This window comes from Symphalangus syndactylus, chromosome 18 (assembly GCF_028878055.3).
Source record: "Symphalangus syndactylus isolate Jambi chromosome 18, NHGRI_mSymSyn1-v2.1_pri, whole genome shotgun sequence".
Classification (NCBI taxonomy): domain Eukaryota; kingdom Metazoa; phylum Chordata; class Mammalia; order Primates; family Hylobatidae; genus Symphalangus; species Symphalangus syndactylus.
The window spans coordinates 77,512,440-77,529,485 of NC_072440.2; the positions used below are offsets into that span (position 1 = coordinate 77,512,440).

The 17,046-nt window shown below is 45.5% G+C and overlaps 1 protein-coding gene across 1 annotated transcript in view; it reads right to left on the reverse strand.

The window, feature by feature from the left end:
- Positions 1–17,046, reverse strand: part of SNX29 (sorting nexin 29) — a 409,777-nt gene that overhangs the window by 81,205 nt on the left and 311,526 nt on the right. Inside the window, exon 7 of the mRNA XM_063623811.1 lies at positions 12,843–12,983. Coding sequence (XP_063479881.1) covers positions 12,843–12,983 — 141 coding nt within the window. The remainder of the gene's footprint in view (positions 1–12,842; positions 12,984–17,046) is intronic.

Genomic DNA, 17,046 nt, shown 5'->3' on the forward strand with positions numbered 1-17,046 from the left:
GGGTTTAGCTGTATTTACAGTGTTTAATTTCTAAATGTTAACATTTATTAATCTGGATGGTGATATGTGTGTGTTCATTACATTTGCCTGTGTATTCCAGGGCACATCTGAAACATTTCATAATAATTTTTTAGGCAGTTGGAAGCAAATGTGATAAAATGTGAACAGGTGTTAATTTGGTGTGGTGGGAATACAGGTGCCTGGTATCCTATTCTTTGTATTCTTTTTCTCTTTCTTTAAAAAATCATCACCGTATGGCCGCTTTGGGACACTGTTTGGCAGTATCCACTACAGTGGAGTACAAACATACCCTGTGACCAGCAAGTGCATTCCTAAGGATTTCATCCCACAGAAACCAGGGCTTACAGCCAGCGGAAGACATATGTAAGAATTGTTAATTACAGCACTATCTGTAATTGGGCCAGACCAGAAACCATTGAACTATCCATTAATAGTAAAAGATAATTAAATTGTGGTGTATTCACACAATGGACTATTACAGAGCAATGAAAATGAACCAACTACTGCTACTTGCAACAACATGGAGGAAGCTCATAGATGTGATGCTGACAGAAAGAAGCCAGATACAAAGGAGTACACACAGGCAAAAGCACACTATGGTATCAGAAAGCAGCACAGGGGCCCTTTAACAACACGAGGCTCTGGAGTGCTGATAATGGTCTATTTCTTAGTCTATTGCTGTCTGCCTAGGTGTGTTCATTTCGTGAAAATCCATCAAACTGTACCTTAAAACTGGAGGTATGCTATACCTCAACTTAAAAAACAGCCAAAAAAGGCCTGGGGTGGTGGCTCACGCCTGTAATCCCAGCACTTTGGGAGGCTGAGGTGGGCAGATCACTTGAGGCCAGGAGTTCGAGACCAGCCTGGCCAACATGGCGAAACCCCACCTCTACTAAAAATACAGAAATTAGCTATGCATAGTGGTGCATGCCTATAGTCCCAGCTACTCAGGAGGCTGAGGCACAAGAATTGTTTGAAGCCAGGAGGTAGAGGTTGCAGTGAGCCAAGATCGCACCACTGCATTCCAGCCTGGGTGACAGAGTGAGACGCTATCTCAAAAAAAAAAAAAAAAAAAAAAAGCCAAAACCCACAACAAGTAGAGAAGTGAATAGGCGGAGGAAGAAGAGAGAATGAAATAAAGGAAAAGCAAGCATGCCTATGTGTGAGTTGTCACCAATCACAAAAGAAAGGAAATCAAATGAGTGCGTCCTCCCTGTAGACCTGGTTTTTACGCTGGCGTTTGAGGGCTAAGGACACATCGCACCATGGGAAACACGTGACTGGCACGAGCTTCTTCACTCTTCACCACAGCCCATGCTGTCAGTGTGCTCACCACCATGTGACCGCTGAGTGCCCCAGAGGCTGAGGACTTGCCCAGGGTCACACAGCCAGTGTGGGCGGGGGCAGGATCTGGATCCACAGCCCAAGCTTTTTCCCTCTGTGTTGCATGGTTTCTAAAGATGCAAGTGGCCCGTGACACTGAAGAGAAGGAGAAGAGAAAGGGAGAGGCTTCCTCCAGCCTGGGGTTGTGAACTCCAAAAAGGTGGCTTCAGGAAATAACCAACCGGTGGCAACTTGAGAGGCTGAATTTTTTTTTTTCCAGCGTGCTAGAGATGAACCAAGATTGCAATACACAGTTCTCAATTTGTTTTTTTCTTTGTGTTTTTCTGCTGCTTGAAGTTCTCAAATATTAATGAGAATATTGAAGGGAAAGGTAGCAATTATTCTCCAACTATTCAAAAGGGTAAGAGCCAAGAAATACTCTTCTAAGTTGTGATTTTAATCAGTTGTCTGAAAATGCAAGGAACAAAAGCAGATAGAATACGGGTTAAGTCTTTTCAGAAGGCTTTTAGAGCTTCAAGGAGAGACTAAATAATGATATACAAGGAAACTCACAGCCCCAGAAATACTTTGGCCAACGTTTAATGCCCAAGAGTCAAGTTGTCTTATAATTCACTCAATCACAAAACCAGTGGGTTCTACCTAGAAATAGGGTCCTCGAACTCAGCCTGAAATGAGTGAAGTGGGTCAAGCTGGCCAATTCTGGTGGGTTCACTGAGAAGACCAGACCCCAGAAGTGTCAAACAAATTTTCTTTGTCACCAGGAACAATTAAGGCAGAGGCTTCATGGAAATTCCTGCAAGTATCAGCTGGTCAATGTCCAGCGGGCAGGTGAGATGGTGCCACATGGGAACTGAGCATCTATGAACAACCATGAATGACAGTGTCCTGGAAGTGAAGGGACACAGGACGAGGGAGAAAGGAAATTAACCACTCAACAAAGCCGGTGCTATACAATGACTTCCACACAGCTTCAGTTCATTATTCAACAAACAGATTCAACTCTGTACCCGGCACTGTGACAGATCCCAAGAAGACAAAGACTCAAGTAAGACCAGGCTCTACCCTCTAATTCTACAGTGTCATGGGTGCGGGGATGGAGGGGACTGCGGGAAGGAAGAACTGTCTATCAGGCAACCGTGATGCGATGCAGTATGAGAAATGAACCCAGGGGAGGGGTGGCTCATGTTTTTGAAGTCAGGGAAGACTTCCTGGTGGAGGTGTGAAGGCCACAGTGGAGGGTGGGACCAGCAAGTTCTGTGACTTGAGACCACCAAGAGGAGTCTCTTCAATTCAGCTTCTCCGTGTGCTACACCTAGAAAATACGCAGGATGGGAACAGAACAGCAAATATGCTTTCAGTGGCTGGCTCTGGATTTTTTTGCCTATAAATGACCTTGATTTCTTTTTTTTTACTGGATTTTAATTTGATATTATAGAAAAGTCCTCCCAAGACACCGCACTAATTAAACATATATATACCGACGCATAGGCCTCCACATACATATTCCGAGTCTGAGGCTCAGCAAGGTCTCTTCCCTGAGATGCTTTTTTTCTGGCAAGATGACGTTAGTGGTTGCTCTCCTGGCAAATATCTTAAGAGGCTTTTACTGTATTAAAGAGAAACACAAATGTGTGATGTGTAATGAGCCCAATTTCTCTCTTCTTCTCGATTAATACATTAAGTACTAGGAATATTTACATGGTGGTTGGCAGAGTGTCAAATGAGACACAGGCTTGAGTTTATGGCTTCATTCACTCGGAGCCGCTTTTCGCTCCCAAATTTCTCTGTGGATCCCTAGCAGTTGTGGGGGATGGTGTGTGAGCTCCCTGTGTCTCTGCTTCGAGCAGGTGGGGGAGTCCAGCCATCTTCTGAATCGTCTTCACATGACGAACTTTCTGGCTGAAACCTGTAGTAGGTGACTTTCTGCATCACCTCTGCATCACCAGCTCCTGGATTTGGGCATGGACGTGTGGGGGCTTGCTTCTCCACGCAGGGCTGGGTGGTGCGGTGGCATTTGCAGAGTTCGCGTCAATTCCTGACTCCGGCACTTATAAGCTATGGGAGCTTGGGCAGGATGCTTATTGCCCCTAAGCCCCAGTTTCCTCATCTATAAACACTTTATATGGAGCCCGATAAGAACTGCATGATGAGAAAATGAATACAAAATTGCCAGTGTGCCTGGCAAGCCAGCATATGGTGGCTGGTGTTAGTCTACATGGAGACGCTGGCTTTGAGGTTTCCGGCGGGACCATCCATGTTGGGCTCACCCACTGCACAGGTTCGGGGTCCTGGCATCGCTGGGGATGAGAAGGCGCTTGTGTGTCTGCTCGCTCCACTTCACTACCAGCCTGAACACAGATCTTACCATGTGCCAGACACTGTTCTGAGCACTTTACAGATGTAACCACCTTCCATCCTCATAAACACAATACTAGAAGTAGCATGAGTATTCCTCGTATATAAAAGGGGAAACAGGCACAGAGAGGTCAAATAACGTGCCCGAGGCCTCACAGGTAATACAGCCTTAAGGATCTTTTTATTTTTTTTCTTTGACTCTCAGTGCTTATTACAGCCTCTTACTTGCAGAGTTGGTAAAGTCACATTGAAAGAATAAATGCATAAATGAATGAACGAGTAACTGTCTCCCCACAAGTTCAGGATTAGCAGGGAAGTTCTTACAAGCCTATGGATGAACTATGAGGGCAGCATTCCCAACTCTAAAAATGGCCCCTAAGCGAGGGTGGAGCAGTGGGTGTGGGCGGAGAGACAGGTCATCAGAGCCCCACCTCACCTGCCCCCTGCTCTCCACAGCACCGAGGTTGAGGAGTTGACTTAGGGAGTTAATGTGAATGTCCATCAAATGGGCAACGGCTGACTGATTCTGCCCGTCCAGCCTCCAGGGTCCTCTGCAGCCGACCTTTTTGTGGGATAGGCTGTGCTCACAGAGGCTGAAGGCAGATCACCTGCCTGGGCCCAGATATCAGCCTTGACGCTGCCAAGCGAGATGGCCCAGGCAAGTCACTTCACATCCCCGCGCCTCTGCTGCCCCATTTGTAAAGTGGGCTAACAGTAAGAGTTCTCTACCCAGGGCAAGGAAGAAGGAAGAAGAGGTGTACAGTAGGCAGGATGAGGTCCACCCTCTCCTAAAGTGTCTATGCCTCAACCCCCAAGAACCTGTGAATAAGCTACTGTAAAGGGGCCATTGCAGAGGAGGTGAAATTAAGGGCCCTGAGAAAGGGAGATTACCCTGGATAATCTGGGTGGGCCCAATCTAATCATATTACCGAAAAGTGGAGAACCCTTCCCTGCTGTGGTCAGGGCAAGATGTGACAACAGAAGAATGGTGGGAGAGAGGCAACACGGAAGACAGAGGAAGGGGCCACGAGCCAAGAAATGCAGGCAGCCTCTAAGCTGGAAAAGGCAAGAAGGATTCTCCCCTGGGGTCTCTAGAAAGAAATGCAGCCTCGCTGATGCCTTGATTTTAACCTGGTGAGGCCCATTTGGACCATCTGGCCTCCTGAACTGTACGAGAATAAATGTGTGGTGTTGTAAGCCACGGGAAACCAATCCGGGATGCACAGAAAGGATGCCTTGCGCTGATTCTGCTGGCCCACCTACTCCCTCGCCTAGATTTCTGGCTGGGAGCCCTGTGGCCCCTCAAGCATTTCACCTCCTGCAGGAAGCCTTCTCTGCTTCTCTCTCCTGTCTGAAGATTGCACCAGGTTCCCTGCAGCTCATATAGCTCCTCTCTGAGGACTCATTTAGTTGTCATCTTCCCTACAAGACTGCCAGCTTCTTAAGTCCAGAGACCGAACCTTAATTCGCCTTTGCTGCCCCTACACCCAGCACAACAGCCCTGCACTCGGTACACATTTGCCTCTGGTTCCTGCATGAGGTCCACTCGCTCCCACCTCTCCGTCTCGCGCGCTGCGTTTCCAACGGCACCTCCCAAGAAGCTGCAAAGGGGCTTCCCACAGCTCAGCAAGTTCCAGTCGGTTCCTCTACCACACATGGGGGTATGTGTTTTTAATGAGGATTTTAATGCATAATTTCTCCAACAAGTTGAATTATCCGTGGCTCCAGGGAAAGTGATTTGCCTTGCGTTAATGCCAAATGAACTTTTGGAGACGGAATCTATTATCCTAAGAAGGAACGACAGTCTCTCCATTCTTATTTGCTCCCTGAGCCATAACGCAGACTTTAGTAACATCATCAAAAACAAGTCCTTTACCTAACTAAGCCCTCATGCTGCTAAAGCCCATTTGGACAGGCAGCTCGCCGGTCAACTCCCTCAGACCATTAAAGAGCCACCTTTCCTGTCTCCAAAAGCCTGCTTGGCCTCACGCCCACTCTGCAAAAAATATTCAGTCAAAAGCAGGCTGAGAACAACCTCCCAAGTCACCTTGAAAGTTTATGTACTTACTTCTGGAATTGAGATTTTTTGAATGTGTGCCAACACCCAGCAATGCGAAGAAGAAAATAAAAGGGAAACTCTTCCAGTGAATTTCTGTTCGTTTGTTCATTAATTTAGACCGTGAGTATCTTGGTACGTCAGGTGCTATTCTAGGAGCTGGGGATAGAGCAGTGAACAGAAACAGGCTCCAGCCCTGGTTCATGAGCTTCCATGCTGGTGCAGAGAGACAGATAATATTGAAGTGCACAAAGAAGTCATTTCCATCAGTGGTAGACACTGGGAAGAAAATTAAAGCAGAGGAAAGGGCCAGAGACTGACTGAGGGCAGCAGAGTGAGGGGTGTCAGGAAAGGCCTCTGTCCAAGGAGGGCAAATCTGAACTGAGATCTGGTGAATGGAGGAGCCGTCCATGCGGAAATCTGGGAATGGCCATTCCAGGTACAGGGTGTGACAGGTGCAAAGGCCCTGAGGTGAGAACAGTATAGACATCTTAGGACACCAGTGTGGCTGAGTGGAGAGGGCGGGGGAAGGGCATGAGATGAGGTAGGAGAGGGCAGTGAGGGAGCTACCAGGGGACACCTCTGAGGCCACAGTAACGAGTCCCCATTGTAAGTACCAGGGGGTGTCACTGGAGGGTCTTAATCTACAGCTGACACAATCAGATTTATGTTGTACAAATCTCACTCTGGCTGCAGTGTGGAAAATAGGCTACAGGGAGGCAAAGGAGAAAAAGGCCAGCCACTGCAGGTGTCCACACTGCGGTGACAGTGGCTTGGAGTTAGATGTCTCTGAAGACAGAAAGCCATAAGGCAAAAATGAGGGTGGCCTTGAGAAGCTGAAAAAGCAAGGAGCAAACTGGGTGACAGAGACAGACCCTGTCTCAAGGAAAAAAGAGAGAGAGAGAGAGAAAGAGAGAATGACTTAAGCAAGGATGCAGGAAGCAGGTGAACTGCGACTCTTTTGAAAGTGGAGCCCATGGGACAGGCATGTATAGTTGTGGATGGGTGAAGCTGTGCTCTTACTATCTCAGTCCTGCTGAACAATGTCATTCAACAGAAACGTCATCCCAGCTTGCGTCATTAGAGCTGGTCATTAACATCTGGAGTGACTCCTTTGCTCCCTGGACATTAGGCACGGCCAAGGAACTTGCTCTGGCCATTGAAATACAAGTGGAATTCCCATGTATCACTTCCAGGCAGCAGCTTTAGAAGCTACCGCCTGACTTGCCCCTACTCCTTGTTCCTGTTGCCACGTGCAGGCAGATGGGGCCTCCAGCAGCCTGGAAGCCAGCACTGTGATGAGCAGAGCCCCAGGCCAACCCAAGATGGACAGAGAACATGAGCCAAAGATATACCCTTGTCGGCTTAAGTCACCAAGATCTTGGAATTGTTACCTTGGCCTAAACAAGCCCCATACCTGTGATATATAAAAGTTAATGGGCCAGATGTGCTGGCTCACGCCTGTAATCCCAGCACTTTGGGAGGCTGAGGTGGGTGGATCATGAGCTCAGGAGTTCGAGACCAGCCTGACCAACATGGTGAAACCCCATCCCTACAAAAAATACAAAAATTAACCAGGTGTGGTGGTGCGCACCTGTAATCCCAGCTACTTAGGAGGCTGAGGCAGGAGAATCGCTTGAACCTGGGAAGTGGAGGTTGCAGTGAGCTGAGATCACACCACTGTACTCCAGCCTGGGTGATAGAGCAAAACTCCGTCTCAAAAAAAACAAAAAACAAAAAACAAACTTAATGGCCAGGCGCAGTGGCTCACACCTGTAATCTCAGCATTTTGGGAGGCCAAGGTGGGCGGATCACCTGAGGTCATGAGTTCAAGACCAGCCTGGACAACATGGTGAAATGCCGTCTCTAAAAAAACACACAAAAATTAGCCAGGCATGATGGCAGGTGCTGTCTCAAAAAAAAAAAAAAAAAAAAAAAAGTTAATAACTTCAATATATATCTATTGTGGCTTGACTCTGCTATGAAAGAATAAACTTCATCAAATGGTGAATTGATATTCAGGCCAACTATTTCAACATGATTTGAACTTGATACAGTATGTGAAGGCATGAACACCTCCAGGGAGAGCTCTGGGTATCCTGTGAACGTATAATTACACACATGCATGGCATATTAAGGCAACAGATTCTTTGCTAAAGACAAATGCTGGGTCTACACACTATACAACATGCTAATTTTGTCAAATAAAAAAGATTCAAATTGGGATTAAGGTCACTTTCAATTATAAAACTGTCAGACAATCACCAATGATGGCATTGTAGGGGAAATATATAGAAATACAGGCTAAAAGGATACTCATCTGACAAACGAGAAAGGCTAAACTATGCTTGCTATTTCCTTGAATAATGTCTAGGTCTATGGATTCTGCAGTGAGTCATTCAATGGGTTCAAGGCTTAAGAGTAACAAGGCATGCAAAATTCGATCAACCCTGGCCAGGAGTGGTGGCTCATGACCATAATCCCAGCACTTTGGGTGGCTGAGGTGGGAGTAGCTCTTGAGCCCAGGAGTTTGAGACCAGCCTGGCCAACATGGTGAAAACCTGTCTCTGCAAAAAAAGTGAAATATTAGACAGGTGTGATGGTGCGTGCCTGTGGTCCCAGCTACTTGGGAGGCTGAAGCAAGAGGGTCATTTGAACCCAGGAGTTTGAGGCTGCAGTGAGCTACAATTGCATCACAGAACTCTAGTCTGGGTGACAGAGCAAGACTCTGTGAAAGGAAAGGAAGGGAAAAGGAAAAGGAAAAAGGAAAAGGAAAGGAAAGGGAGAAAGAAATTAATTAAATCAGCCCAAACACGTCTTGTCTAGATGTGCGCCACAATGGTCCAGGCGGACAAGGGAGTTATCCTTGAAGTAACCCAGTCAAAGAAAAGATTCTGATGTGGCGGATTTTTCTGGGCCAATTTAGAATCAACGCACTCCAAAAATTTTGCCCTTGGGATATTAAAGCAGGTGTCCTGAGTTATTAGGCCCACTGAGGCCAGCATAAGCGTGGCCTTGAAATGAATTCACCAATGGCCTCAGTTGGGTGTTGAAGGTTCTGAATCTTGACTCAATCCTCCTTTGGAAATGGGAAGAATCACTAAGATCTGTCCTGAGCAGCAGCCAAGGTGGATTTAAGGGAAGTGGGTATGTCTTAGCCACATGCAGAGAAAAAGAAAGAAGGAATCAAAGGACAATCATGCGGCCGGGTATGGCCCCTCCTGTTACTCACGCCTGTAATCCCAGCACTTTGCGAGGCGGAGGTGGGCGGATCACTTGAGATCAGGAGTTTGATAACAGCCTGGCCAACATGGCGAAACCCTGTCTTTACTAAAAATAAAAAAATTAGCTCAGTGTGGTGGTGGGTGCCTGTAGTCCCAGCTACTCAGGAGGCTGAGGCAGGATAGTCACTTGAACCCAGGAGACGGAGGTTGCTGTGAGGTCAAATTGTGCCACTGCACTCCACCCTGGGCGACAGAGCGACATTCAGTATGTGTGTGTATATGTGTGTGTGTGTATATATATATGTGTATATATGTGTGTATATATATATAATGTGTGTATATATACATATATACACGTATAAAATACAATCACAGTTCAACCAGCTTATTAAAGTTAAAAGCTGCACAGGCTAGAAATGGAGCTGTGGCCCCAAGACAGCTCATGAACTGGGCAGTCAGATCCATCCCCACCACTGGGAGCAGGACCATAAATCTGGTTAAGAACCAGCTGGTACACTTGTACCAGCTGATCATTATTGGGCCAGGCCCACTAAGATGGTGTCTTTTATTCTCAAGCTTGTTTATTTGCAAATAGGGTTATGTTGGGGGGAAAAAGCACATTGCTTGGTTGACACAGGCTTCACAGAGGAAAGGTCCGCTGCTGTGAGGAATGAGCCTCAGGATCAGCAGGGACAGATCGTCTCTCTAGCCTGGGGATGAGGGTGGAGAGCATGAAGCAGACTCAGTTCTCTCCTCTGGAAGCAGAGGTTGCAGTGAGTTGACACAGCGTCACTGCACTCCAGCCTGGGAACAGAATGAGACTTTGCCTCCAAAAAACCAAATAAACAACAACAACAACAACAACAACAACAACAAAACAGTTCCCAGCTCCTGCACAGGAGAGACCCAGGACAGCTTCATGCTCTCTTTCTATAGGACACAACTCCAGAAAAACCCTCCCACTCCCCAGGGCTCAGCCTCATCTCACTAAACTCAAATCCAGTGTTTTCAGGACTGATGAGATTTATTTTGTCTTAAGTTTTGTGTAACTAGGGGGCTTGAGGAGGGAGGAGGCGGGAAGGGAGTTGTTTGAGGCTGCAGAGAAAGCATGGAGCAATGTCGAACATGTGGTGGGCGCAATAATGGCCCCCACAGACGTCCACACCCAAATCCCCAGAACCTCACATGACCAAAGGGACTCAGCAGACGTGATTAAGTTAAGGATCTTGAGACAAAGCATGGATCGGGGGATTATTCTGGATGATCTGGGTGAGCCCAATGTGATCACAGGGAATCTAAGGGGAATTCTAAGAGGAAGAGGGTCAGAACCAGAGAAAAATGTGACTATGATGATGGAAGCAGAGGCTGAGTGATGTCTCTGAAGACAGAAAGCAATAAGGCAAAAATGAGGGTGGCCTTGAGAAGCTGAAAAAGCAAGGAGCGAACTCTCTCCTGGGGCTCCAGAAGGAAGAGGCCTGGCTGACGTCTTGATTTTAGCTCTGTGACACTCATTTTGGACTTCTGACCTCTGGAATTGTAAGATAATGAATTTGTTTTAGGTCCCTACATTTGCGGTGATTTGTGACAGCAGTAAGAGGAAACTGACATAGCAACTGTTGACTTAATGTTGTTGATAGGTTCTAACTAAGACTTTAAGCTAAATACGGTACTATATGCCCTAGGAACTGAACTCTTGTTTGTATCCATTTGTCCATGGTAAAGTTCATTTCATAACACAATAGGTCATTTTGCTTAAAGTTGCAGTTCCCAGGCACCCCTGGACAATGTTAAGTCAGGACAATGTTAAGCCACAACCCAAGACTTTTCCCCTTCCAAATCCCCTCATTTCCACCTTGTGCTACAATGGCGTTCCCTTAGCACAAGACGCAGGCAGGTTCCGCGAAGAAGCTGTCATGGAAGAGACACTACAGGATCACGTTTCTTGCACTTAAGAATGTCTTATAATTTGATAATACACTGGTTAGCAGCATGTTGTTTTATGACATTTTAGGACATTCTGAATGAGTCCCAAGATTTGTATAAGCCTATGGGTCATTAGATTAAATCAATATATAATTTTCCCCTCTTTTCAAAAGAATTCTTGTACTCCTTGCTATGAACAAGCATAGAGTTTCTGTCTGCCATGTGTAGCGGTTCAGCTCTACTTTTCCTCAACAGAAAAATGAAGGACAAATGTATTCTGGGCCTTGGATAAACCTGCTTTGTAACTGTTTATGTTCAAATCGAGCAGACCTTGGTGCGATCAGGTTTCAATCTGTTTTATACATAGAAATTTACACACATGTAAATGTAAGGGTTGGGAATAGATTTCCCTGTGAAATTCCCAAGTGCCAGGAGTGGGTTGTGGAAACTCTTGCTCTGTGTTTCTGTGATAAAGGTCAAGGAAATCCTAGCACGGTACCTCCTGAAGACAGAAACTAGGGATTCGCCCCATATGGCATCTGCCACATGGCTTTGTCAAAAGATAGAATGGCAGTCCTCATACTTCCTCATGAACAACATCACCTAGAGAGCTTGTTAAACCCAGACTGCTGGGTCTCAGCCCCAGAGCTTGTGAATCAGCACGTCTAGGGTGAGCCCAAGAATGTGCATTTCTAACCAGCTCCCAGGGCTGCTGCTGCTGCCGGCTGGGGCTTTGAGAATGACCGTGGCAGAGAGATCATGCTCAATACAATGCCCGACGTCTTACACATCCTGAGAAAGGTCATGGCTCTACCTTCCCATCGGACTGTCCCTGCCAAGCTATTGAACACATACCACAATTGATGAAGTGCCCGTCTCCTTCTTGACTCTAAGCTAAAGATTCTCCAGTTTGGCCGCAGAGTGCAATCACTTAGAGAACTATTTAACCCCTCCATGCGCAGGCCTCCCTTCAGATCGATTCAATCAGAATGGGAATGGAGGTGGGGTACAGGCGGTCCTCAGTGGTTTTCAAAGCTCCCCAGGGGATCCAAAGTGCGGCCATGACAGAGAACTGCTTCCCTAAGCAAACATGAGGAGCGACATCATGGTGCCACCTAGCTGAAGCTGACCATTTGACAGGGCTCCAAGCCAGGTCCACACCCAGGTCTGTCTTCTCCAGGGCTGAACCCAGCCCTTTGCACAATGACACACAATTGGTGCCCAATTAATGACTGCTGAGTGAATAATATTAATCAACCAAAGAGCGTGCAGAGGGCTAGCACCTCCTTCCTCAAGGAAACCAGGATGAATAAACAGACAAATTGGGTCATCATAAATCATTAGCCTTCACGAGGCGAATAACCGTATAACAATAACAACAACAGACTCCTCTGAGAAAGTTCTACTCCACAGTCACAAGTTGAAGTGAACATCATGACAACTACAGATGAAAACTAGAAAAGCATTTTTTGGTCCAGAACAGGGGTTGGCAAACTGACCTATAGGCCAAATCCAGCTGCTATCTATTCTTAAAAATAAAATGCTATTGGCACACAGCCATGCTCATTTGTGTCTGTACTGTCTACGGTTGCTTACACAAGACCCCAGCAGAGGTGAGTATTTGCCACTGAAATGGTATAGTCTCTAAAGCCAAACATATTTACTCTCTGGCCCTTTAAAGAAAAGGTTTCCAACTCCTGCCCTAGAGAAATAGGAGGACATACACACATAGGACATAATGGTGACCGTCTTTAGGTGGTGGAATTATGAATGGCTATTTCTTTTCTCTATTTTTTTCTTATATCCGCCAACTTTTCTTTAAGGAGCATGTGTTTTTAAGCAACAGACTAAAGAAGAAGAATAAATAATCCATTTGAACGCAGGCAGTGACAAGCAGGCTTCCTAGCATGGGACGGTACCTTGTTTCCAATGGCCTTTTTGGGTGGGAAGTTGTAGGCCCTCACTTGAGGGTACTTGTTTTGTAACTTGTGGTGCAAACTCCTGAACTCTGTATACCGGCGATAGATGTTCCATTCATCATCTTTTATCCGGATGTAGACCTGTCAAGAAAGACAGAAAATGTGAATTCCTCTTAAAACTCTCATTCTAAAGGAGTAGGATTTCGGCAATGCGTTCCCCATGAAAACCAACTGCAGCAGGAGTCACATCTGTGTCACACACCACTGGATGCCCAGTTCCTGGCACAGAGCAGGGATTTATTGGTGCTGGCTGAACACATGGGTACAGGAAACATTGACTAAATCAGGCAAGTTATGGGAATGACATACTATATGCTATTTTCCCAACATCAACAGAGATCCACAGCCCAATTAATAGCAGAGATGCATTTTTCATGTTGCTGTCATGTGTGTATTGCAGCACTAACAGCTTGCTGGTGAGAGGCTAGTCAACCTTTCTGGCCACTTGTTTCCTCATCTGTAAAACAGAGCTGAGAACAGCACCTCACTCCAAAGGTGGTTTGGAGAGCAATGTGGTGTTTCCTGGGACCACACCGACCACCACACAGACGAGGTGGAATTCAGTTTCAGAAAGAAGGGAGAGGGCAAGAGCTGAGATCTGCCCCACTAGACTGAATGCCATGTCCAGATGGGATAAGCATAACCGGGACACAGAATTTCTTTATTTTAATCAAGTTATGACTCCTTAGAGAATACTCTGGGGATACAAAATGTAAGGGCTGTTTCATCAGCTTTTTGCAGGTCTTAGCACCTTCCAGGGGCAAGTAGCAACTTCACAACGAAAAACAGAAGGAGGAGAGAGATCAATCTACTTTTTAAAATTACATGAGTTAAGAACAGCCCAGAGAGAAAAGTCCCCAAGGATAAAGGGATGTTGTAACTTACACTCCATGAATGTCAATACACATCTTTAAAACCTCTATGACCATGAAAACCACCATCTCTAATGTGAGTGATAAACTCTGTTCCTATGTGAAAGCCACCCATCAACCCCAAACACAGACATCATGTGTTCGAACTCTAGTATGGCGACCATAGAATGTCTCACATTATTCTGTGAACAGGAGGAAGGACTAGAGACTAAAACCACAACATTTCAATTAACAAATGGATAGATGTTTCCCATGGAGTGAGATGGAGAAACAGAATGCCTATGAAGTTTACAGAAGTCCTGGGGTCTCTGATGACCTTAAGGAGCAATAATGTCATCCCATTATTGCTGACGTCACATCACCAAACCTATAATCAGATCAGTTACTCAAGGCTTCTTCAACAAACGACAAATATTCATCTCTAATTTGTTCAAGCTAATGTTTTAGGGGTCTTTTATGAGCAACTGAATGCAATTCTCATCATATATATATATATATATTCTTTTTTTTTTTTTTGAGAAATGTCGCTGTGCCCTTTGCTTTTTTTTTTTTTTTTTTTTTTTTTTTTTTTTTTTTTTTGAGACGAAGTCTCACTCTGTTGCCCAGGCTGGAGGGCAGTGGCACGATCTTAGCAACCTCCACCTCTAAGTTCAAGCAATTCTCCTGCCTCAGCCTCCCGAGTAACTGGGATTACAGGTGCCCACCACCACACCTGGCTAATTTTTTGTATTTTTAGTAGAAACAAGGTTTCGCCATGTTGGTCAGGCTGGTCTTGAACTCCTGGCCTCAGATGATCTGCCTGCCTTGGCCTCCCAAAGTGCTGGGATTACAGGCGTGACCCACCGCGCCTGGCTGTCACCCTATATATCTTGAATGGCCCATACCTGCTTATGATATATTCTTATAAAAGTCCAAACATCTCCTGGAGAGTGGCAAGTTCAATCACTTCTATGATCATCATACATACTACTAATTATCTAGATCAGGGTGGGCAAACTATGGCCCATGGGCCAAATTCAGCCACAATGATTTGTTTTGGCTGCTTTTGAAATATAGACAGTCCCTCACTTAGGCTGGTAATTGTCTTGCAATTTTTCAAGTTTAAAATGGTACAAAAGCAATAAGCATTCAGTAGAAACCACACTTCAAATTTTGATCTTTTTTCCAGGCTAGTGATGTGCAGTATGATATTTTACATGAGCTGTTGGACACTTTATTATAAAATAGGCTTTGTGTTAGATGATTGTGCCTAACTATAGGTGAATGTAAGTGTTCTGAACAGGTTGAAGGTAGACTAGGCTGAGCTATGATGTTCACGAGATGAAGCGTATTAAATGCATTTTCAACTTACGATATTTTCAACTTAGAATGGGCTTATTGGGACATAACCCCATCATAAGTCAAGGGGCTTCTGTACAGCAGAGTTAAGAAGCTGAAATAGACCACAGAGCCTGCAAAGCTCAAAGTATTTTTTCTGGCCTTTACAAAAAGAGTTTGATAACCCCCGATCTAAATAATCAAGAAGTCATTATTTATTTTTTTATTATACTTTAGGTTTTAGGGTACATGTGCACAATGTGCAGGTTTGTTACATATGTATCCATGTGCCATGTTGATTTCCTGCACCCATTAACTCATCATTTAGCATTAGGCATATAAAAAAAAAAAAAAAGAAGTCATTATTGTTATTTTTCCACCAACATATCCAAGATCCGGTGTGGAGAAGGGCAGCCCTTTCCAAATCTTACCAACCACTGGGTGGGTTGCATTAACCATCTGAGGCCCAGGAATCCCCAGTGCAACCAAAGCTTCTCCAGTGATTCTCACGAGTGGGCAATTTCAGGAACCCCTGATGTAATGCACAAACTCACCCATCAGACAAGCCATGCAATCTTTCTGGCCATTCATTTCCTCGTCTACAAAATGGAGCTGAGAGCAGCATCTCCCACCCAAAGTGGTATGGAGAGAATTCAAGTCTACGAACAGCGCAGCTATGCCTGGGATCACACGGACCACCCTACAGACGGAGAGGAACTGGACTGGGGTTAGGAATGAGTAGGCTAAGGTCAAGATCTGGACTTGCAATTATCAGCTCAACTGAACAAAAGGTCACATCCAGATGGGACCAGCACACGTGGGCGTACACCTTCTTTATTTTAACCAAGTAGAGAAAACAGGAGCACTGCTTCACCAGCCTTTTACAGGCCCTAGGCAGCTTCCAAGGATATACAGCAACTATAATACATCACAAGGGAAACCAGAGAAGTGAGAGAGCGATCAATGCACTTTAAAAAAATTACCCGAGTTAAGAACAGCCCACAGGGTAAAGCCTCCAATGATAAACGGCCATTGTAATTTGAATCAGTGAATGTCAATACACATCTTTAAAACCTTGTTAACGTAATAATAAAAAGAAGTCTCTCTCTTGTGAGTGATAAATTCTGACTCTACATTTTTCACAAGGTACATGCAAGAGCCCACTGTTTTTGCTCCCTGGAGGCCTCTCTCTCCACCTTCCAAATGGGCACCTCCTCTCCTGCCCACGCCCTGCCTCTCCCCGGAACACACATGCGCAATCCCAGGCCTGCATGTTTCATGTTTAGGCCAATGACTCTAAAATCTGTATCTCTAGTCTGCACCTCTGATACAAACTCCAGACGAGGACATGATATCCCCTAGGTAACTAAAACTCATCAGGCCTAAATCTGCACCCAGGATCTGCCCACCTATTATTTGTTGAGTCCTATCCCAGGCTCTACGCACCTCACTGTCCAGCCGCATGTTAATCTGCAAGGCAGATGGTATAAACACTCCCTTTTCAGATGAAGTAATGGGCTCAGAGAGGTCAGATCACTTGCCCAGGGTATGTGGGGAGATAAGGAATTTGAACCCACGGCTACCTGCCCTCTGCCCTCTAATACTTTCTATCACAGTGTTACTGGACAGGGGTTCCGATCCAGACCCCGAGAGAAGGTTCTCAGATCTCAACCAAGAAAGAATTTAGGGCGAGTCTGTAGAGTAAAATGAAAGCAAGTTGATTAGGAAAGTAGAGGAATAAACAATCGCTACTCCATAGACAGAGCAGCCCTGAGAGCTGCTGGTTGCCCATTTTTATGGTTATTTCTTGATTATATGCTAAACAAGAAATGGATTATTCATGCCTCCCCTTTTTAGACCATATAGGGTAACTTCCTGATGTTGCCATGGCATTTACAAACTGTCACGGTGCTGGTGGAAGTGTAGCAGAGAGGACACCCAGAGGTCACGCTAGT